General features: G+C 53.5%; 1 protein-coding gene across 2 annotated transcripts in view; it reads left to right on the forward strand.

Moving 5' to 3' along the window:
* Positions 1-19,740, forward strand: part of WNT7A (Wnt family member 7A) — a 68,811-nt gene extending 49,071 nt beyond the window's left edge. The window contains exon 4 of one of the 2 annotated variants that reach the window (XM_082411762.1): positions 17,361-17,533. In XM_082411762.1, coding sequence (XP_082267888.1) covers positions 17,361-17,392 — 32 coding nt within the window. In that variant the 3' untranslated portion in view covers positions 17,393-17,533. Of the gene's footprint in view, positions 1-17,360 lie in introns of both variants that reach the window. The other variant, XM_082411761.1, reaches the window with a different exon arrangement.
* The last annotated feature ends 3,182 nt before the right edge of the window (positions 19,741-22,922 follow it).

Below are 22,922 nucleotides of genomic sequence, written 5' to 3' on the forward strand. Positions count from 1 at the left end.
AGTTGGGCACGGTTCCTGCCCTCGTGGGGCTCACAGCCTGGCGGGAGGGATGGGTGTGCAGACAGGAAGTTATGACACAGGGCAGTTTGGCGTGGAGCAAGCATGGGGCTCTGTGTGAGCAGCTGTCCCTACTCTTATCCAGGAGGAACACAGGGAGTTCATGCAGCGCCGTCAGTAATCTAACCACCATAATAACACAGCTGCCCTTCCTGAGGGCTCCTCCGGCCGGGCACCACGCCTCTGGTCACTGGGTCCTGATGCTGCCGCCACTGGATGTGTTCTGTTGAACAAGGAGACACGACCGAGGCCGGTGGAGGGGTGGCGCTCACCCGGTGTCCCAGCCGGGGTCTGTTGGGGTCACGGAAGGAACTTGAACGAAGGGGTTACTTACAGGGCATACGTAGCATGCAGGCTCTCCTCCGAGGGGTGCTGCAGCACCTGGGGCTGGCAGCCGTGGGGCGCTCGTACTGCCCGGGGCCTGCGGGGCAGAGGGGGGAGCTGTGGACTGGAGGAGAGGGGCCGCTTGGCGGGAGCCGTGGCCCCAGGTAGAGGAACGGGGTGACGGCCACCACGTGGCCCTACAGAGAGGGGATCCGGGGAAGAGATGTCCCTGCCTCTTTCTCCTCCTGCCGTCCAGTCTCTTGCAGGACTCCCCACTCCCTGCTCCCCACTGCCGGCTGGGCCTGACCAGACGCTGGAGGACAGGGAGCCTGTGGGCGCAGGGTACACAGGTGAACCTCCAGGGCCGGAGGAGGGGGCGCAGAGGTGCCCAGCACACCCAGGCCCTCAGCCTTGACTCCAGCATGGCCCCCACCTTGTGGGGCTCCTTAGGCAGGTGGCATGAGGGGCCCAGCACAGGGCACGGCCATAGCACGTGCACAGTGAGGGACACCTTCTGTCACACACAGAGGACGAAGGACCGGTGCTGGCCTCTGTTGTTGCAGGTGGTTTGGGTCATGTGCAGCTTGGAGACGAGAAACACGGGCAGCTGGGGCCTGGAGCCCTGGAAGAGGAAACCAGCGGGACTCGGGGACCATCCTCCTGCCCACGTCCCCCGAGTCTAGCCCAGGCAGGGCCTTCTGTGGAAAGCACACAGCCCCGGAGGAGGAGGCCTCGGCGCCCAGCAGATGTGCCCCCTGCTCTCTGTGTTCTCCCCGACGGTGCCGCCTCTCCCAGGTGGCCCGGCTGCCTCCGGTCGGGGTGGGAGTGGGTTTGGAGAAGGTTCGGGAGCCGGGTCTCCTGCTGGGGGAGGGTGGCTGGCAGCTGAGAGCAGGAGAAGGCACAGCAGCAACACGGACGGGAAAGGATGCCGCAGGGAGTGGGGCAGATGGGGTGAGGGAGGAGGTGGTGACCGTGGAGGCTCTCCCGTGCAGGTGGCAGCAGCGCAGACGCGCCGCAGGAGCTGGGGGTGCGGGTTACGACAGGACAGGCGTCTGCATGTGGGAGGAGGCAGGAGGCAGGGCGACGGGCCGAGCTGCTTCAGGGGGCCCACTGGCCACTCACGGTGGCCCCGGGGGGATGTTCAGTCCCTCGTGTCTCTGCACTACCGCACTACCCAGAGGTCGACTCCCACCCAGCAACGTCTGGGAGAATGTGCCCTCCTTGTCCCTCTGTGTCACTGTCTTCTCTCTTGGAAATCCCCCTCTGGCGCCTTCATTGTATAGGCGGGGAAACTGGGGCCCAGAGAAGAAAAGGGGTTTGCTCGCAGACACACAGCAATGTGGATGGAGGCAGAAGCAGGACCAGCGCCTGTCAGCTCCTTCCACCCCACAACCCTGACCCCTGCCCCTCCAGCACCGCACCAGGCTCACCCCGGCATCCCCAGCATTCGTTGTGCGGAAACGAGAACTCACGGGTTAGGGGCCTGTAGTGTGAGACGCGCCACACCAGGCCCTGATAGCCCTTCTCTCCTTAATCCCCACCATTTCCTCTGAGGAAAGAGCTGCTCCTACTTTAAAACAAGGAGCAGATCACTGAAGATGCATGGGTGCCAAGTAACAGAATGCTTAACCAGATGTGGCTTCATTGATTGATAGGAGCTGGCTTTTTCTTGCAAAATGAAAATCTGGATGTAGTTTCTTTCAGATGTTCAACAATCTCTTCAAGGCCCAAGCTGTTTCCATCCTTCCATCTGCAGATTGTCACCTTGTTGCCCTCTGGTTCTCTTGCCTCGGGGTCACAAGATGGCTGCCTAAGCTCCCAGAATCACGCTTTCACACCACAGCATACAAAGACGGAAAACAAGAAGTTGCTCTCTCAGGTCTCTCTTTTTATCAGGTAGTTTCCTGTGTTTTCAGCCTCTGTGGTCAGCAGCAGGCAAGCTGTGGTTAGGCCGTGGAGGGCCAGACAGGGAGTGTGCCCTGTTCCCTCTGGCTATTTCTGCCATCACCAGCATGTGGTGGCCAGAGGTGGGATTCGAAGCAGGTTCTTGGGCTACCTGGCTCTGACACTGGTACCTTCTCCCCTGCTTCAGGCTGCTTTTTGTCACAGTGTGCTGCCATGTTGAGACTGATTCTGACTGCCTGGGTCACTGCTCACCAGCTGGGGTGCACACGGCCCAGAACTGACCTCTCCCTGCAGAAGAGTCAGGCTGGCCAACAGTGGGGGGTCAGACGGACAGAGCAGCAGATGCCCAGCTAACCCGCAGCCTCCACCTTCAGGGCCTGGCCTCCCCAAGGCCCTCAGATCTGCTTCGTGCTGTGACTTCAAACCCATGAACTAAGGACTGTCTATTGGGTCTGTGTAAAACATCTTACTGCACAGACGAAAGGACCTCTGGGACAGTTAGGACATTTTAATCCATAAAGGACAGAAACCCAACTCAAGCCAGCTTAAAAACAAAGGAAATTCGTTAGTTCATGGAACCAAATGGTCCTGAGGTAATGGATTCACGGCCAGCTTGATCCAGGGTACAAATGATACTCCCAGGAACCAAGTCCACACACCCCTCATACTCTATTTCTCAGCTCTGCTTTCTTAGTTAGACCCACATGGTTGCGAGATGCCTGTCCATAGCTGTCCACGGCTCTGCCCTCTGTATCCCATCCTGTTCCTCTGGCACGAAATTACCAATAGTTCTCGTCTTCTCTTCACACCGAATCCCCAGGACTCACTCTGATTGGTCCTGACTTGCCTGAGTCACCAGCCCATACCTAGCAATGACCAGAGGGAACTGAGAGTGATGACCAGAGGGAACTGGGATTGATGCCCAGTGGGATCTGGAAGTGATGACCGGTGGGAACTGGGAGTGATGACCAGTGGGAACTGGGGGTGATGACCAGTGGGATCTGGGAGTGATGATGGGTGGGATCTGGGAGTGATGACCGGTGGGATCTGGGAGTGATGACCGGTGGGAACTGGGAGTGATGACCTGTGGGATCTGGGGGTGATGACCCGTGGGCTCTAGGAGTGATGATGGGTGGGAACTGGGAGTGATGATTGGTGGGAACTGGTGGTGATGACCGGTAAGATCTGGGGGTGATGACCGGTGGGCTCTGGGGGTGATGACCGGTGGGATCTGGGAGTGATAATGGGTGGGAACTGGGAGTGATGACCCGTGGGCTCTGGGGGTGATGATGGGTGGGAACTGGTGGTGATGACCGGTGGGATCTGGGAGTGATGACCGGTGGGATCTGGGAGTGATGACCGGTGGGATCTGGGAGTGATGACCGGTGGGATCTGGGAGTGATGACCGGTGGGATCTGGGGGTGATGACCCGTGGGCTCTGGGGGTGATGACCCGTGGGCTCTGGGAGTGATGATGGGTGGGATCTGGGAGTGATGACCGGTGGGATCTGGGAGTGATGACCGGTGGGATCTGGGAGTGATGACCTGTGGGATCTGGGGGTGATGACCCGTGGGCTCTAGGAGTGATGATGGGTGGGAACTGGGAGTGATGATTGGTGGGAACTGGTGGTGATGACCAGTGAGATCTGGGGGTGATGACTGGTGGGAACTGGGAGTGATGATCGGTGGGAACTGGTGGTGATGACCGGTAAGATCTGGGGGTGATGACCGGTGGGATCTGGGAGTGATGATGGGTGGGAACTGGGAGTGATGATTGGTGGGAACTGGTGGTGATGACCAGTGAGATCTGGGGGTGATGACTGGTGGGAACTGGGAGTGATGATCGGTGGGAACTGGTGGTGATGACCGGTAAGATCTGGGGGTGATGACCGGTGGGATCTGGGGGTGATGACCCGTGGGACTGCTTTAGTGTCCGCGCCTGGGGAAAGGCTCACCGAGGAGTCAGAGTTTGCAGAGCTCGGAGGCCACACTGCGCTCGCTGTAAAACAAGGCACAAAGAGAAGGGTGTCAGGGGTGGGAGAGGTCCGTGCTGGAGGAGTCCTGCTGGGGCTGGACGGGGCGCGGGCAGGGCACTCTGAGGAAGAGGTGGAAGAGGTGGCATTTGCCGGGGCCCTGGAAAGGCTGGGATGGCCTGGCCCATGCCGGGATGAATGGAGGTGCATTCCTGGAGGAGGGCAGGTAGGAGGACCGGTTGCCCTGAGGTGGGGAAACCCTCCTGGGCTGTGTTTTTCCTGGGGACTGCAGTTTGGCGGGGAGGTGAAGGGGGGCAGTGGAATTCAACACTGGCAAACTGCTTTTGGCTTTAATACTCAGATGCCTTTCAGAATGCTGTGGCGGGTGACAGAGGCTCCTGGTCCCAGGAGCGCCATGTGGCAGGGACGTGTGGGAGCCAGAGGTCGCTGTCTGACCTCCCTCCCCTGAGAACCCCTCCTCCTCCAGGAAGTTCACCCCTAGATCGTCTGGGCAGCCCCGAGAATTTGGACAGCCCGGGAGGCCAACCTTGATGGTATCTGTTGGGTGTAATGAATCAGGAATCTTTCTGGAGCCAAGTTTCTCCGGAGGCCTCTCCCAGGCCTGGGAGCCCCGCCCTGGTAATTCTGGGCTCTGGGCAGCACCTGGTACATTGTTGGCACTTCCTGGGGGACCTGTCAGAAGGAGATTGATTTTCTTCCCTCCAGCGGTGCAGAAAATCCTTCCTACTGCTCCAGACAGGTTTGGGGCTGGGCTGGGGGACAGAGAAGCAGGGTGAGAGCAGCCCTGCCCCACCTGCTTCAGGAATCTCCACTGCAGACCCCACACCCTCCCAGGACAGGTGCTCACCCCCCCGCCCCCCGGCGGCCCCTCCAGTGCTGGTCAGCCTAGTGGGGACGGCTGGCATCTCACTGAGCTGGGATCTGTTGCCTATGACTCCCCTCCAGCTGGGGTCCCAGTCCTGCCCTTGGGACAGACACCCAGTCCCTCCCATTCACCCTGCCCCAGGACAGGCCTGCAGAATGTATGGGGCGGTGACCAGGACCCCAGAAACTGCCTTCTCTAGGCGGGGCAGCTCCAGCTCCTTTAGCCTGGGCTCTCCAGCCCCTTCCTCTCCACGTGTGCTCTGGTTCTGTCCATCTGCTGGGGTGTAGCCCAGTTCTGAAAACGATAGAGCAAAACCATCTCCTCTCGAATTGTGAGCGCCAGGCCTCTGTTAATACGGCTTCAGATGGGTGGCTTTTTAGCAGCCTCTTAGTTCATAGTGCTCTGGTGGTCAGCTAAAGCTTTCCATCTTTCTCAGTCTCTCCTATCTTGTGCTTCCGCAATCTTGTTTTTTTTAATACCAAAAATTATAGGTGTTCGTCCTACTTTTGGCTGTTTTCAACCACACGTTTTATTTAGTCTTTGGAAGTGACTGAATCCTGACTGGGATTATCCACTGTGGACACCCAAGCTGGCTGGGGCCAGATTTCAGTGGCACCAGAAGACCCTTCCGCTCCCCGAGAGGCCCCTCTTCCTGGCCACTCACTGTGCCCCAAATTTTCTCATCACACCCTCAACACATGCCCTTCCCCAAGCCTGGCCCCTCCTCCGGTCCCTCGTCTCAGTGCACGGCCTCCATATCCATCAGAGGCCCACGAGTCACCCCTGGGCCCCGCAATCCTCCCCCACCGAGTACCGCCTTCTCTTCCCTCCACTGCACCCTCTTCGTCGGAGCTGCCATCATCTCTGGCCTGGGTGATGGGGACCTTCCCTCTGGATCTCCATCCTGCCACTCTGACTCTCTGACCTCATTTCCACTCTCTTTGGCATGATCTTTCGAAGTGTCAGTCAGACCTCATCACTCCCTGCACGAAAGCCCCTTGGCTCACAGGTACTCCAGGTGCATCCCTGCCCTGAGCATCCAGCCCCGCCGCCTCCCTGCTCCATCTCTTTTCACGCAGCCCCAGCCATGTCTCCTCCGTTCCTCTCGTGGTCGGGCTGCATCCCTCCCACCTCTGGGCCTTGGCATGTGCTCTTCCCTGGTTTGAATTGCCGTTGCCCCATCCCAAGTTTGGCTGATTCTTTTTTTTTTAATTTTTATTTTATACTGGAGTATAGTTGATTAATAATGTTGCATTAGTTTCAGCGAAGTGGTTCAGTTATACGTGTACATGTACATGTATCCTTTTTCCAACTCTCTTCCCACTTAGGTTATTACAGAATATTGAGCAGAGTTCCCTGTGCTATACAGTAGGTCCTTGTTGGTTATCTATTTTATTTTATTTTTTTAATGTCAGGTATTTATTTAGAAAGATTTTAGTTTCTTTTCCTTTACATTTTTACGTTTATTCACTTTCCTCAGGTTCCATAGAAATTTTTTTAAAAATATTATTCCAAGTTCGAATTTAAAAAAATTTTTTTATTTTATATTGGAGTATAGTTGATTAACAATGTTGTGTTAGTTTTAGGTGTACAGAAAAGTGATTCAGTTATACATATACATGTATCTGTTCTTTTTCAAATTCTTTTCCCATTTACGTTATTACAGAATATTGAGCAGAGTTCCCTGTGCTGTACAGTAGGTCCTTGTTGATTATCTATTTTAAATATAGCAGTGTGTACATGTCAATCCCAAAATCCCAATCTATCCTTCCCCACTGCCTTACCCCCTGGTAACCATAAATTCATTCTCTAATCTGTGAGTCTGTTTCTGTTTTGTAAGTAAGTTCATTTGTATCATTTTAGATTCCAGATATAAGTGATATCATATGATATTTGTCTTTGTCTGACTTACTTCACTTAGTATGATAATCTCCAGGTACATCCATGTTGCTGCAAATGGCATTATTTCATTCTTTTTTATGGCTAATATTCCATCGTATATACGTACCACATCTTCTTTATCCATTCATCTGTCGATGGGCATTTAGGTTGCTTCCAGGTCTTGGCTATTGTAAATAGTGCTGCTGTGAACTTTGGGGTGCATGTATCCTTTCGAACTATGTTCTTCTACGGATATATGCCCAGGAGCGGAACTGCTGGATCATGTGGTAGGTCTATTTTTAGTTTTTTAAGGAACCTCCATACTGTTCTCCATACCGGCTACACCAGTTTACATTCCCACTAACAGTGTAGGAGGGTTCCCTTTTCTCCACCCCCTCTCCAGCATTTGTTTGTAGACTTTTTAATGATGCCCATTCTGACTGGTGTGAGGTGATAACTCACTGGAGTTTTGATTTGCATTTCTCTAATAATTAGTGATGTTGAGCATCTTTTCATGTGCCTCTTGACCATCTGTATGTCTTCTTTGGTGAAATGTCTATTTAGGTCTTCTGCCCATTTTTTGATTAGGTTGTTTTTTTTGATATTGAGCCGCATAAGCTGTTTGTAAATTTTGGAGATTAATCCATTGTCGGTCGCGTCGTTTGCAAATATTTTCTTCCATTCTGTGGGTTGTCTTTTCGTTTTGTTTATGGTTTCCTTTGCTGTGCAAGAGCTTTTGAGTTTAATTAGGTCCCATTTGTTTATTTTTGTTTTTATTTCCATTTCTCTAGGAGGTGGGTCAAAAAGGATCTTGCTGGGATTTATGTCCTAGAGTGTTCTGCCTATGTTTTCCTCTAAGAGTTTTATAGTATCCAGTCTTACATTTACATCTTTAATCCATTTTGAGTTTACTTTTGTGCATGGTGTTAAAGAGTGTTCTAATTTCATTCTTTCACATGTAGCCGTCCAGTTTTCCCAGCACCGTTTATTGAAGAGACTGTCTTTTCTCCATTGTATGGCCTTGAGTTTGGCTGATTCTAACGTGTCCTTCCTGGTATCTGGCCCTTGCTGCAAACGGCGCAGCTCCTCCTGGGTCAAGTTTTCTTCGCTCTGTGTGTCACTCCTTCACAGCACTCACCAACTTGTAATTAGATTTGGGGGGGGGCATTAATTCCATGGCTGCTTCTGGTGTGGGTCTGCAGGCTCAGAGAAGGCAGGGGCAGCATCTGCTTGTATCATGACCCTCCCAGGGCCTCCACAGCAGGAGTGATGCCAGCAGCACACAGTAGGTGCTCAATGCAAAATGAGTGCGCGACTGAATGAATGCACATCAGAGCAGACACACAGTAGGTCCTTCTTTCCCCTCGCAGCTGGCCGGCACCTGTTCCACGCCAGGCTCTCTGCCCGAGGCTAGGAGGTGGAGGGGAATGTCCTGGCCCCAGCCCCCCTGGAGTGTCACAGGTAGGGTTCTCCAGGAGGAGAGGCTGAGATGGAGTTCGGTCTAAGCTGCTTATTAGGGGTCAGTGAAGAGGGCGGGAGGAGCAGGACAGGGCAGAAGTGCAGCTGTGATGCTGGCCTGCAAAGCCGCGGTGGGAGCTCTGGAGCTCTGGAGCCGCGGTGGGAGTGGCCGGACCTTGGCACCCCCGCCTCTCTCTGTCCCGGGCTGCCGGGAGGGCTGCAGGGATCTGGAGCTGGGACAGACCCTGCAGGATCTGACAGCTGGAGGCTGCCCTGTCCCGTGGTGTGCTGGTGCCGGGGCTTATCACTCGCAAGACCCAGTATTAAATATTAGAGATTTGCAAGCTGATTGGGAAACCACCGGTAGCTTAAAATTGGCCATGGTGGGAGCATTTATCCCACAGGAATTGGCAAACACTACAAAACAGGGCTTTTTTTTGAGAGCCTGTCCACCAGCACATTTCTACATGTAGCTGTGAAGCAAGACCTCCCTTGAAGGGGGTTTGGGTGGTATATCTCCATGTCCACCACAGAGAGCTTCTGGCCTGATGGGGGAAGCTAACAGGTAGATAGTCATCACAGGGACAAAGTGAAAATTACCCAACAACAGCCCAGGACAGTTATGGAAACCATGAGGGAGTCAACGACTAACCTGGCAATCAGGGAAGGCTTTGTGGAGGAGGTGACGTTTTTTCTGACAGCGTAGAATATTCAAATGGTACAAAGAACAATCCTATGAAAAGTAAGGCCCCTGATACCTGGCATCCTCCCCGGAGGCAGCTACTCCTACCGGTGTCTCACGTATTCCTCCAGGGATGTTATTCTGTGTTCTTAGGAACACGCACGCACAGGTCTTTTCTGTCTCGTACAAACAGCTCCTGCTCTGCATACTTTCCTGCACCTCTGTTCCCTCCACCGTGTACCTCACTAGAAAGTACAGGGCCGCCTCATTCTCTCTGGCAGCTGCAGGACATTCCGGTTTATCGGTGCACCATGATTTGTAGAACCAGTCCCCATTGGTGGACCTTTAGATCCTTTCGGCCTTTTGATATTTCAGATAATGCCTCTCTGAGGCTGTCATTTTACACATGCATGAGCCTCCCCGGAGGGTACATATTCTGTGGTGGAATTGTTGGGTTAAGCCTCTATAATGGCAGTAAAGATTGGCCTTCCAGATAAGGGCCGGCAGGTGCAGAGCCCAGAGGTGGACGAAGGGGAAAGAGGACAGGCTGGGAGTCCCGGGGTGGGCTCGTGCTTGGCTCTGCCACGAGGAATGGTGTGCAGTGCCGGGGTCAGGGCCCACGCAACGGGCACATTCAGACTAGGAAATTCGGGAGAGTTTTAAACAGAGACTGCAGGCCAACAACTGATGAATGGGTGGATAGAGTGCGGCATACCCCTATAATGGAATATTATTCAGCCATAAAAAGGAATGAAGTGCTGACACCTGCTACACCATGGATGAGCTTTGAAAGCATGATGCTGAGTGAAGGAAACTGGACACACAATAGGCCACATATTGTATGAGTCCATTTATATGAAACGTCTAGAACAGGCAAATCTCTAAAGACAGGAAGTAGATTAGTGGTTGCCAGGGACTGAGAGGAAGGGAGAAACAGGAGTGACTACTGATGGGCATGGAGTTTCTTTTGGGGTGATGAAAATGTTCTACACTTAGTGGTGATGGTTGCACAGCTCTGCATATACTGAAAACCACTGAATCGTGTACTTTAGGACAGTGAATCGTATGGTATGTGAATTATATTGCAACAAAGCTGTTTTGTAAAGGAGAGGTTGCTAATAAAACAAAGGACAAAGTTAAAGGAACCAAGGGGGATGGTGCAGCACCCTGGGGCTGGCACCAGGGGTCCCGTTACTCCTTAGGGAGGTCGGGCTGCTAGAACCCAGGGGGACTCACAGAGAGCATGTGGGAGCCGTGACCTCTGCTAGAGGAACGCAGCCACCCTCCGGGCCAGCAGGGAGGAATACCAACCAGGACTCTGCTCTGCCCTCAGGGCTCCCTCCAGCGCCTTCCACTGGCCAGACCCACCTGGAAGGGGCGCGGCTGCATTCGGCCGGTGTGCCCTGGGCCAGGCCACTCACCGATAACCATCAGGGAACTAGATCAAGCTCAGGGGTGCCACCCTCTGGTCCAGCCTCCTGGGGAAGGGTGGGGAGTGCTCCGGAGAGACGTATGGAGGAGATCCAGCCTGCTCTGTGGTCTTAAGTCCCTTCCTTTCTCTGAGACTCAGTTTCCTCACCTGTGAAATGGGATGGATATGCCCATCTCTCAGCAGGTGTCAGACTACCAGATGCCACCAGAGCTCTGAAAACGCTTTGTCTGGGTTAAAAAGCAGTGTGGATACGAGGTCAGGATTCTCGGAGAGAGTCAGAAGCAGCCTCGGAAATCATTTAGTTCAAACCCTTGAGTTCAAAATGGGGAAAGCCAGGCCCAGCGAGGACATCCAGCCGGGCAGCTGCAGAAACGGCCAAATCTTGACTCCAGAAAAACTCCCTCCTTCTCTCCTAGGATTTTTTTTTTAAATGACTATTTTTTCAGAAAAGTTTTAGGTTCACAGCAAAATTGAGGAGAAGGTAGAGAGCTTTCCTATATTACCCTCCACCCCCAAACACACACACACACACACACACACACACACACTCTCTCTCTCTCTCTCTCTCTCTCTCTCTCTCTCTCTCTCTCTCTCTCTCTCTCTCTCTCTCTCTCTCCCCCAGCACCAGAGTGAGTGGTGGATTTGTTACAGCCAACGTGAGGTCTTTTTAAAATCGTAAATCCTGCTCCTGGCCACCACTGGCTGCCCTGTCCACACACAATAAAATCCCATCTCCCGGCCCAAGGAGACAGGATGACTAAATGCCATGTGGTGGCCTGGATGGGATCCCGGAACAGAAAGGGGACATAAGGTATCAACCAAGGGAATCTGAATAAAGTATGGACTTCAGTTCATAATAATAAATTAATATTAGCTAATTAATTAATTTACCACACTAATGTCAGATGTTAGTCATAGGCAAAACCGCATACAGGATGCATGGGAATCCTCTGTACTATTTTCACAATTTTTCCGTAAATGTAAAACTAAAAACAAGTTCAATAAAAAAAACACTGAATAATAAAAAAATCGCACCTCCTTAACATGGTTGGTAGAGCCTCTGGGATGGGCCCCCCTACCTGTGCCACCTGGGCACTTGCACTGTAGCCCGGCCACCGCAAGGCCTTGGCCCTACTGTGCAGAAGCCTCGGGCCCTTTGCCCTCAGGCCCTTGGCCCTGCCTCGGTCCGTCTTTCAAGTGGAGGGGAAACGAGGGACCAGGTCTGTGCTGCCCTCCGCTCGGGTGTCCCCCTCCCGTCAGTGTCGCGTAGCCGCCCCTGCCTCCTCCCGCGCTCTCCAGCCCAGATCCTGTCCCACCTTCTCCTTACTCTCACTTACTCTATTATCTGAAGTGGCTGCCTGCTCCCCTCTCCCCGCAGCGTGTCTTCTTTACACGGGCGGCAGCTTCGTGGCCTTAACTTTACCGAGACCCCAGTCCTTGCACGGTGCCGGCACACAGTAGGTGCTCGGCGTGTCCCTGGCTCCTGTGGAGGCCAGTTCCCTGCCCTGCCGTGACCAACCAGCAGCGACAGATGGAGGCGAGAGGCGGAAGGAGAACTGGGTGTGTACCGAGGCCAGATGCCTCACGATCTGTTTTCTCATTGGCTTTCCTTTTGCACTGAGGCTCCTCTGCATCAAGGATGGTGAAACAGCAGCACCCGAGCAGTCCCAGGTGCCCGGTCTTTAAGCCAGGACCCACCAGTGCAACCACTGACATCGGTCCACACCAGCGGCTCCAAGCCCCCCACTGCCCCTCTCCCCGCGCAGCCCCTCCCCAGGTCCTGCGACTTGCCCTCCATCCGGCAATGCAGGGCCGCTGCTCAGCCAGGCAGGGCCTCCAGGACCCTGGACATTCAGGCTGGATGCTTGGGCTGGAGGTACCCGTTGTGCCAGGGTTTGAAGGCACTCCACTGCTGATTTCTCTCTGGGCATTTCCTGAGAGCACCCGCCATGTGCCCGGCCCCTGGGAAGGTGCACGGAGCCGTGTCCTCTCAGAACCTGCAAACCCTCGACCGCCTGACTCAGAATCACAACCCAAGCTCTTCAAGTGTAAGGGGGGTGCCCCGGAAGTCCCCCTGGGCAGCTCGGAAGCTGGGAGCCAGGCTGGCCTCACGGTGGGAGCACAGCGTGGCTTTGTCCCACACACCTCCTCTGCTGTTGTCCCCTGCTTTGGGCAAAGGGCTCGGTGCCCATCTGGGTGACCAGCCCTGGCCAGGGCGGCTGTGATTATGCCCAGCTTAATGCGGACATAACGCGATCACTGAGGCTCTCAAAATGCAGAGTTTGCAGCGTTAAGGGGCTGCGTGTCGTCTGATTAGGGGCCCACACAAATGCCACCACGGCCTCAGGTCATGGGTGGCCACAGAGGAAGAGGAAGGCAGCTGCCTGCCCAGCCCGGGCGCCTGGCCCTGGCTCTGGGGCTCGTTGCCCAGGGGCCACCACCGAGGACACATTCAGCGTCACAGATGCACAAATACAACCCAATGCTTCTTCACGACATCCTACCAGGGACTTTTTTTTAAAAAGCCAACTTAATTAGTCTAATTCATATACTGTACCATGCCCTCACTCAAAGTGTACAGTCCAACACTAATATATTCACAGATATGTGCAACCATCACCACAATCAATTTACCTCAAAAAGAGACCTACACCCTCTTCAGCCGTCTCTCCCCATTTCTCCAACCTCCTCCCAGCCCACTAGTCTACCTTCTGTCTCCACAGGTTTGCCTCTTCTGGACATTGCCTATAAATGCAGTTATAGAATACGTGGTCTTGTGTGTCTGGCTTCTTTCCCTGAGCAGCATGTTTTCAAGGTCCATCCATGGTGTAGCAGGTGTCGGCACTTCATCCCTTTTTACGGCTGAATAATATTCTGCTGAATGGATGGACTTCATTGATCTGTTCGTCAGTGGTCATTTGGGTTGTTTCCACTTTGGGGCTCTTTTAAAGAATGCTGCTATAAACTTTGTTTTATCAGTTTTTTATGTGGATGTGTGTTTTCATTTCCCCTGGGTATATGCCCAGGAGTGGAACTGCTGGGTGTCTTAGTGTGCCCGAGTGGCTACAACAAAATGCCCCAGACAGGGTGGCAGAGAAACAACAGAAATTGATTTCTCCCAGTCCTGGAGGCTGGGAGCCCGAGATGAGGCTTGAGTCCTGATGAGGACCCACTTCCTGGTTCATGACTGGGGCCTTCTCCCTGGGTCCCCACGAGTTGGAAGGGGCTGGGGTCTCTCTGGAGCCTCTTTTATGAGGCACTAATCCCATTCATGAGGGCTTCACCCTTGTGATTTAAGAACCTCCCAAAGGCCCCACCAAATACCATCACTTTGGGGGTTAGGATTTCAACGTATGAGTTGAGGGGGTGGGGAGGGGGAGACCCAGACATTGCGACCATAATCCTGGGTCATTTGCTAACTGTAGGTTTAACACTTTGAGGAACTGCCAGGCCACTTCCACAGGGGCTGCACCATTTCACATTCCCACCAGCAGCGTTTGAGGGTTCTTTCCCTTTTCGCCACATCCTCGCTAACAACTGTTCTACCTGTATTTCCTCTTGTAGCCATCCCAGTGGGTGTGAACTGGTGTCTCGTTGTGGTGCCGATTTGCATTTCCCTGGAGCTAATGATGTTGAGCATCTTTTCATGTGCTCATGGGCTACTGTGCCCACTGCATTTTTAGAAATTGCAAGTATAGCTTACATGCAAAAAAAACCCACTCAGATCATCCATTTGGATTTTAGAAAATAATTATAAAGCACTCATATCAAGGAACAGAATATTGCCAGGACCCCAGGAGCCCCCTGGGTGACCCTCACCCACCACAGCCCCTCACCTCCTACCCGACGGACAACCACTGCCTTGATATTTACGACCCGCATTTCTTTACTCTCCATTGCACTCACCGCCTCTGTATGTGCCCCTAAACAACACAGTCCAGTTTTGCCGCCTTTGAACTTGATACACATGAAATCGTTCTGTGGAAATCGTCCACGATGGCCTCTTTCCCTCCCCACTGTATTTCTGAGGTTGACCTCTGCTGCCGTGGCCGGTCATGGTCACTGCCCTCGAGCGTCCCGTTGAGCCCACACCCCTCGCTTATCCATTTTACCGTGGACGGACATCAGATCATGCCCAGGTTGGAGCCACAATGAACGCTGACGCTCTGAACATCCTTGGACCTGTTTCCTGTGCACACAAGCATATGATTCTCTAGGGCATACATCTCGGAAGGGACACTTCTGAGTCACAGCTCTGTGCGTCTCAGCTTTCCAGGTGCTCTGTGGCCTCACCCACACTCAGTGTCAGAATCTGTTCTCAATGCCCCCTGCCCCCAGGCATCCGCGTTGGAGTCTCTGACGCGCTAAGATCTACCAGCCAGGCCGGGAGGCCTCAGAAACGCCTGCCCAACTCTGCCCGCAGCACACACCACACCTCTGCACCTCGCTCTTCCCCACGCTTTCTAGGCCAACACGGAAAGGTGACATTTGGGAACTATCTCCTCACTGATGACCAAAAGGGGCATCTGTGTGACTTGGGGGGCTGCTCACCCACCACCAGCTGCACGTGTGCGGAGGTCGCAGGACAGCACGTGCTCTGTCGCTCTAGGTGTCCTGGAACCAGACATTCAGCCGACCAGAATCCATCCCTGTCCCCGAACACTCTGGATGCCCCGGCCTCGCTGGCCTGTTTGAGTGCAGACACTGTGGTCTTCCCTTCTGTTGAGTACACTGACCAGCACTGGTCACCTCCTCCTGGAAGCTGAGCATCTAGGGTCGGGAGGACCCTGGACATGGGCCCATCCTTGGAGACGGGAATCTTATCTTGTCACCTCTGTGTCCCCAGCACCAGCATAGGCCCAGACCCAGAGGCAGAACTAATGGCTATTTTTGGGATATCTGATTTTGTTCCAGCCCTCTAACTTTTGTCAGAAAAGATGGAAATTGCCTTCACTCCGTGTTCACTGAAGGCAGCTGAGGCCCAGAGAGGGTGTGTGACAATCTCAAGGTCACACAGCAAGTAAGCATCCATCAAGCACTTGATTCGCACCCCTTGGCAGTAAGACCCTCGTTCCCGAACACCTCATAGACCAGCTCTAGGAGTTAGCCGAGCCTGGGTTTTTGCCTTGTTAAATGGAGTCACACTAACTCCATGGAGTTAAATAAGACGCCACGTATAAAAGCATGGACCCAGTGTGTGGTGTGCACAGGTGACGAATAGTCATTTACTCATTCATTCACTTATTCTTTCACTACGTAACAGGCAAAGGCAATGTGGCGGTCCAGATGAAGAACCAGGAAAATGACCCAGAAACCGCGTTCACTAACACATCCCCATCCCAGCGCCTGGCACACAACAGCAAGTGTCCATTGGGGTGAAATCGGGCTGAAGATGAGGAGGAAGTAGGAGAAGCTTTAGTTCCAAAAACGCCGCCTTACACATTACGTATAGTTTTTAAAGAAACAGAAAGAAAGGAGGGAAGAGAAAAATTGGAAAAAAAAAAAACAAACCTGAAAGCAATATAAATATCTTGCACTATGAGGGGTTTGGTAAATGGTGTCTTCTTTTATTGCTGGGATATTCCAAAGCAGGGGCCAGCAAAATCCAGCACGTGGACCATCTCTGGCCCACTGCCTATACATGTAAATAAAGATTAAGTGAAAACCAGTCATTAGCTTTGCCTGTCCTTGAACTTCCTATCAGTGGAATCACACAGTATATTCTCTTTTGCCTCCAACTTCTCTCATGCAACATTACATCTTAGAGATCGGAGCTTCTTATGTGTATTAGAAGTTCATCCTCATTTCTGTCCAGCATCTCATTATATGATTATAATGAAGTACTATCATCCTCCCCGTTCTGCACGTGGGGAAACTGCAGCTCTGCTGAAGCAAGTTGCCTGAGGGCACACAGCAGGCTCATGTTAGATCTGGGATTTAAACCCAGGGTCCACATCTCTGCTTTTCACTCCCTGTACAATGCTGGCCCTCATGCTGTGATGATGCCTGAGAGGTGCTGGGAACTCAGAGGAAGGAAAACATCACCCAGGCTGGGAGTCAGGGAAGGTGAAATCAGAGTCAGGGTTCCCAGACTCAGATGTCCATAGGGCCTGGCAGCTGTCACAAGTGATCAAAGCAGATGACTTCTGAAAAAGCAGAGCTGGCGGTCAGGGAAGCGATAGGGACTGGTAAGGACTGTGGCGAGCTGAGGGATGCCGACCCGTGAGGGAGGCAGGTGCTGATAAAACTCCAGGTATCATGCCATGCGATGACGCGGGCTGAGGAGAGCCAGATGCAGCAGGACTGCCGTGTGGCCTCTGTGGCCAGCAGGTCAGTGCCCAGCTGCACTGGTTATGAAATAATTTGAGTATCACTCCAGAGTTGCCAGATGCCCTTTCTGTTTGCGAACAAACCTGGCAGTCTGTCTTTGAAAGTCTCCTGGTTTTTAAATGTTGGTTCAAAAATGATTTTAAGCCTGTGCAGCCCCGAGAGAACCTATGTGTGGTCTGGACTGGCCTGAACTGATCTACGCGCCGGCATGAGGGCCACTCAGGGCGGGCTGGCAGGGAGGGGAGGCGAGTCCTGGGGAAGGCACAGCACACAGGCTGCAGGTGAGAGCGGTTCGAATCCAGGTCTCAGTTTCCTGCACCAGAAAGAAAAACCCACGCCCAACCCAGCCAGGCGGGGCAGGGGGCGGGCGGGCCGGGGCCCCACTCGGCCGGCCACGCAGTGACGCGCTGTGCTCTCCCTGCCACCCCCGCAGATCCTGGAGGAGAACATGAAGCTGGAGTGTAAGTGCCACGGCGTGTCGGGCTCATGCACCACCAAGACCTGCTGGACCACGCTGCCGCAGTTCCGCGAGCTGGGCTACGTGCTCAAGGACAAGTACAACGAGGCTGTTCACGTGGAGCCCGTGCGCGCCAGCCGCAACAAGCGGCCCACCTTCCTGAAGATCAAGAAGCCGCTGTCCTACCGCAAGCCCATGGACACCGACCTGGTGTACATCGAGAAGTCGCCCAACTACTGCGAGGAGGACCCGGTGACGGGCAGCGTGGGCACGCAGGGCCGAGCCTGCAACAAGACGGCCCCCCAGGCCAGCGGCTGCGACCTCATGTGCTGCGGCCGCGGCTACAACACCCACCAGTACGCCCGCGTGTGGCAGTGCAACTGCAAGTTCCACTGGTGCTGCTACGTCAAGTGCAACACGTGCAGCGAGCGCACCGAGGTCTACACGTGCAAGTGAGCGGCGGGGCGGCGGCCCCACGGGCCGCACGCGGGGCGGCGAGGACCGGACGCTCTCCACGCCGCGGGCACGGCCCAGACCTCTGCAGCCGCGCTGAGCTTGTCTTGTCTGCTGTGGGGTCCCCTGCGGGGGACCCCTCCAGGGCCCCGAGTTGTCCACGCCACACCCAGCGCCGCTCCCTCGGCCCCAGACACCGCCTGGGGCCTCCTCGGCCGGAGCAGAGCCTTCGCACCAGGAACTCTGGACTCCGGGGCCTCAAGAGAGCAATATTTAACAATTTATTCTGATAAAAAATAATATTAATTTATTTAATTAAAAAGAACCCTTCCACCTCGTCGGGATCCGTTTCTGCAATCAAAGTGGACCGCTTGCTTTCCTGTGGGATAATTCTGTCGCTAGGACGAGGAGCCGAGTAGAACTGTACATAATGATTCTTTCTGCAGATACTTCTACTAGTTGATTTCGCAAGTACCCCCCTGCCGCACTAGATGTTTAAGTGCAAGGGCAGACATCCTGTATACCTATGTAGACATATACACACACACTTATATTTTTTTGCTGTTTGCTGCTAATTCTCCAGAGATTTAAGCTGGTCCAGAAATGGAGACGTTTTCCAGGATACGCTTCCCATCCTGTAGTCCTCCCCAGCTCAAACGTCACCATTAGAAAAGTCCAGTTTGGAATATATAGAGAGAGGAAAGGTAATACTAAAAGTCCCAGCAGTTTCCATCTTTTGGAAAGTGAGCCACTGGATAAGAGAGAATATTTTCTAAGAGACTATTTTTATATGACTATTTTATTTATATTGCGTCTGCCTGTATCATTCCACGGCTTCTGCTGCTTCTTAATTCCAGTACTCGCTTTGGGGTGAGGGGGGGCGAGGCCTGGGTGTGGGGTCAGCCCCACGGGGACCCTCACATGGCTGGGTTCTCAAGTTCTGTTGGCCACGTGGGCAGAAGCGGCCCCAGATGCCTGGGCTGCAGTGTCATCGGTATCCCCAGGAAGGAAGCAGGCCCCTGGCCACAGCCTGTTGAGCTCAGGCCTTTCGAGCAGGGTCCCTGAGCGGTGGCCTCGAGTGGAGCCATGCAGCGGGCAGGCTCCTGCCCTCGGCATCACGTGACCATCACAGGGACAGGTCATCGTCACTCAGCAGAAGCCAGCTAAGGGAGCCCGCTCCTCACCAGGATGCCCTGCCTTTGCCGTGTATCCTCAGTTATGGGGCAGCAGAGCTGGGGTGAGGGGTCCCTCGAGCAGCAGTGAGTTAGTGGATGCGTGGTTGGTGTCACGGTTCCAGGGCAGAGAGAGGTGTGGATGAGGCCTCTCTACACTGGGTCCAACTACATCCAGTGCCTCTCAATCTGGAAAGCTCTCCTCCAGGAGGGTGTGGTGTCCTAATGTGTGTCCGTTTGCATTTCCCTGTGTCTGAGTGTGTGTGTGTGTGTGTGTGTGTGTGTGTGAGAGAGAGGGAGAGACTTTAAGGATCCTCGGGGTTGCCATGTGACGGCACCCTCGAGCACCTCCCGGGTGCTGATGTGTGTATGTCTTGTGTGCTCCTGCATGTACACAGCTATCTGTGTATCTCTCTCCATGTGCCTGGGAGATTGAGGTTGCTGTGTGCCCGTGCATCTGCTGGTCCCGGGTTGTCTCTGCTTGCGGTTGAGGGCTTGTGGTATGAAGCAGACAGCGGGGACCTTTGGTGATTGTGTTGAGCCACCAAGAGATGGCACCTCTGAACTACGTGCCCATAGACACTGATGAAACTCAGATACCTCTGAGACCACAGCCCCATGGCCCCACACACTGGGAGCCCCTCAGTGTCTAAGCTGTGTTGGACTCCCCAATGTTAGCACTGGGCCTGGATCACAGCATGGACAAATAAAATGGCTGAACAGTTGGTTGACTACTTCCCTTGGACCATTTTTTTCTTCTTTACATGGGTGTCAGGATGGGTAGGCATGTAAAGGGATGAGTGGATGGATGAATGAGTGAGTGGATGGATGGATGGATAATGATGGGTGGGTCGGTGGGTGGGTGGATGGATGGATGGATGGATGGATGGATGGATGGATGGATGGACGGACGGATGGATGGATGGATAGATGGATGGATGAGTGAATGGATGGATGAGTGGATGGATGAGTGGACGGATGAGTGAGTGGATGGATAATGGATGGGTGGGTAGGTGTGTGGGTCAGTGGATGGATAGATGGATAATGAATGGGTGGGTAAGTGGATGGGTCAGTGGATGGGTAGATGGATGGATGGGTGCGTGGGTAGATGGATGGATGGATGAGTGAGTAGATGGTGGATGGATAAGTGGATGGATAATGGATGGGTAGGTAGGTGTGTGGGTCAGTGGATGGATGGGTGGATGGATGAATGGGTGGGTGGATGAATGGGTGGGTGGATGGATGGGTGGAAGGATGGATAATGAATGGGTGGGCAAGTGGATGGGTTGATGGATGAATGGATAGGTAGATGGATGGATGAGTTAGTGGATGGGTGGCTGAATAGATGGATGGATAATGCATGAGTAGGTAAGTGCGTGGGTCAGTGGATGGTGGATGGATGGATGGATGGATACATGGATGGGAGCGTGGATGGATAAGTGGATAGATGGTTGGATAATGGATGGATGGGTAAGTGGGTGGGTTGGTAGATGGGTAGATGGATGTGTGGATGGATGAATGGGTAGGTGGGTGGATGGATGGATGAGTTGACAGATGGATGGACAATTTGATGGATAAAGGATGGGTGGGTAGGTGGGTGGGTCTGTGGTTGGGTAGATGGATGGATGGATGAATGGGTGGGTGAATGGATGGATGGATAATTAATGGGTGGGTAAGTAGATGGGTTGCTGGATGGGTAGATGGATGGGTGGGTAGGTGGGTGGGTCGGTGGATGGGTAGATGGATGGATGGATGGATGGATGAATGGGCGGGTAGATGGATGGATAGATGGATGGACGGATGAGTGGATGGATGGATGGATGGATGGATGGATGAGTGAGTGGATGGGTGGATAGATAAGTGGATGGATAGATGGATGGATAATGGATGAGTGGGTAAGTGGGTGGGTCAGTGGATGGTGGATGGATGGATGGGTGGGTGGGTAGATGGATGGATGGATGAGTGGATGGATGGATAATGAATGGGTGGGTAAGTGGATGGGTCAGTGGATGGGTCAGTGGATGGATGGATAATAGGTGGGTGGGTTGGTGGATGGGTAGATGGATGGATGAATGGGTGGGTAGATGGATGGATAATGGATGGGTGGGTTGGTGGATGGGTAGATGGACGGATGAATGGGTGGGTAGATGGATGGATGGATGGATGGATAATGGATGGGTGGGTAAGTGGGTGAGTCAGTGGATGGGTAGATGGATGGATGGATGGATGGAAAAGTGAGTGGATGGGTGGCTAGATAAGTGGATGGATAGATGGATGGATAATGGATGGGTGGGTAGGTGGGTGGGTTGGTGGATGGGTAGATGGATGGATGAATGGGTGGGTGGGTGGATGGATGGGTGGATGGATGGATAGATAAGTGGATGGATGGATAATGGATGGGTGGCTAGGTGTGTGGGTAGGTGGGTGGGTTGGTGGATAAGTGGTTGGATGGGTTGATGGATGAATGGGTAGATGGATGGATGGATGGATGGGTGGGTGGGTGGGTGGATGGATGGATGGATGGATGGATGGATGGATGGGGTGGGTATATGGATGGATGGATGGATAATGGTGGGTAAGTGGGTGGGTTGGTGGATGGGTAGATGGATGGATGGATGAATGGGGTGGGTATATGGATGGATGGATAATGGATGGGTGGGTCAGTGGATGGGTAGATGGATGGATGGATGGATGGATGGGTGGGTGGGTGGGTGGATGGATGGGTGGATGGATGGATAGATAAGTGGATGGATGGATAATGGATGGGTGGCTAGGTGTGTGGGTAGGTGGGTGGGTTGGTGGATAAGTGGTTGGATGGGTGGATGGATGAATGGGTAGATGGATGGATGGATGGGTAGGTGGATGGATGGATGGATGGGTGGGTGGGTGGGTGGGTGGATGGATGGATGGATGGATGGATGGATGGATGGATGGATAATGGACGGGTGGGTAAGTGGGTGGGTTGGTGGATGGGTAGATGGATGGATGGATGAATGGGGTGGGTATATGGATGGATGGATAATGGATGGGTGGGTCAGTGGATGGGTAGATGGATGGATGGATGGATGGATGGGTGGGTGGGTGGGTGGATGGATGGGTGGATGGATGGATAGATAAGTGGATGGATGGATAATGGATGGGTGGCTAGGTGTGTGGGTAGGTGGGTGGGTTGGTGGATAAGTGGTTGGATGGGTGGATGGATGAATGGGTAGATGGATGGATGGATGGGTAGGTGGATGGATGGATGGATGGGTGGGTGGGTGGGTGGATGGATGGATGGATGGATGGATGGATGGATGGATGGATGGATAATGGACGGGTGGGTAAGTGGGTGGGTTGGTGGATGGGTAGATGGATGGATGGATGAATGGGGTGGGTATATGGATGGATGGATAATGGATGGGTGGGTCAGTGGATGGGTAGATGGATGGATGGATGGATGGGTGGGTGGATGGATGGATGGATGGATGGGTGGGTGGATGGATGGATGGATGGGTGGGTGGATGGATGGATGGATGGATAGATAAGTGGATGGATGGATAGATAAGTGGATGGATGGATAATAGATGGGTGGATAGATGGGTGGGTAGGTGGGTGGGTAGGTGGGTGGGTTGGTGGATAAGTGGATGGATGGGTGGATGGATGAATGGGTAGGTGGATGGATGGATGAGTTGATGGGTGGATGGATAAGTTGATGGACAGATGGATGGATAAAGGATGGGTGGGTAGGTGGGTCGGTGGATGGGTAGATGGATGGGTGGATTGATAAGGGAGAAGAAAGCATACAGAAGTTTCTTGAAGCCCCCCACCCATGTCTCAGTTTATCTCTGCCTTGGAAAACCTTCAGCGTCTACCATGAGCAGAGACTTCCCAGTCCTGTGGTCCTTCTGCTCCTGGTCTCATGGCCCCTGAG

This window comes from Balaenoptera physalus, assembly GCF_965194825.1.
Source record: "Balaenoptera physalus genome assembly, chromosome: 11".
In the NCBI taxonomy this organism is placed as follows: Eukaryota; Metazoa; Chordata; class Mammalia; order Artiodactyla; family Balaenopteridae; genus Balaenoptera; species Balaenoptera physalus.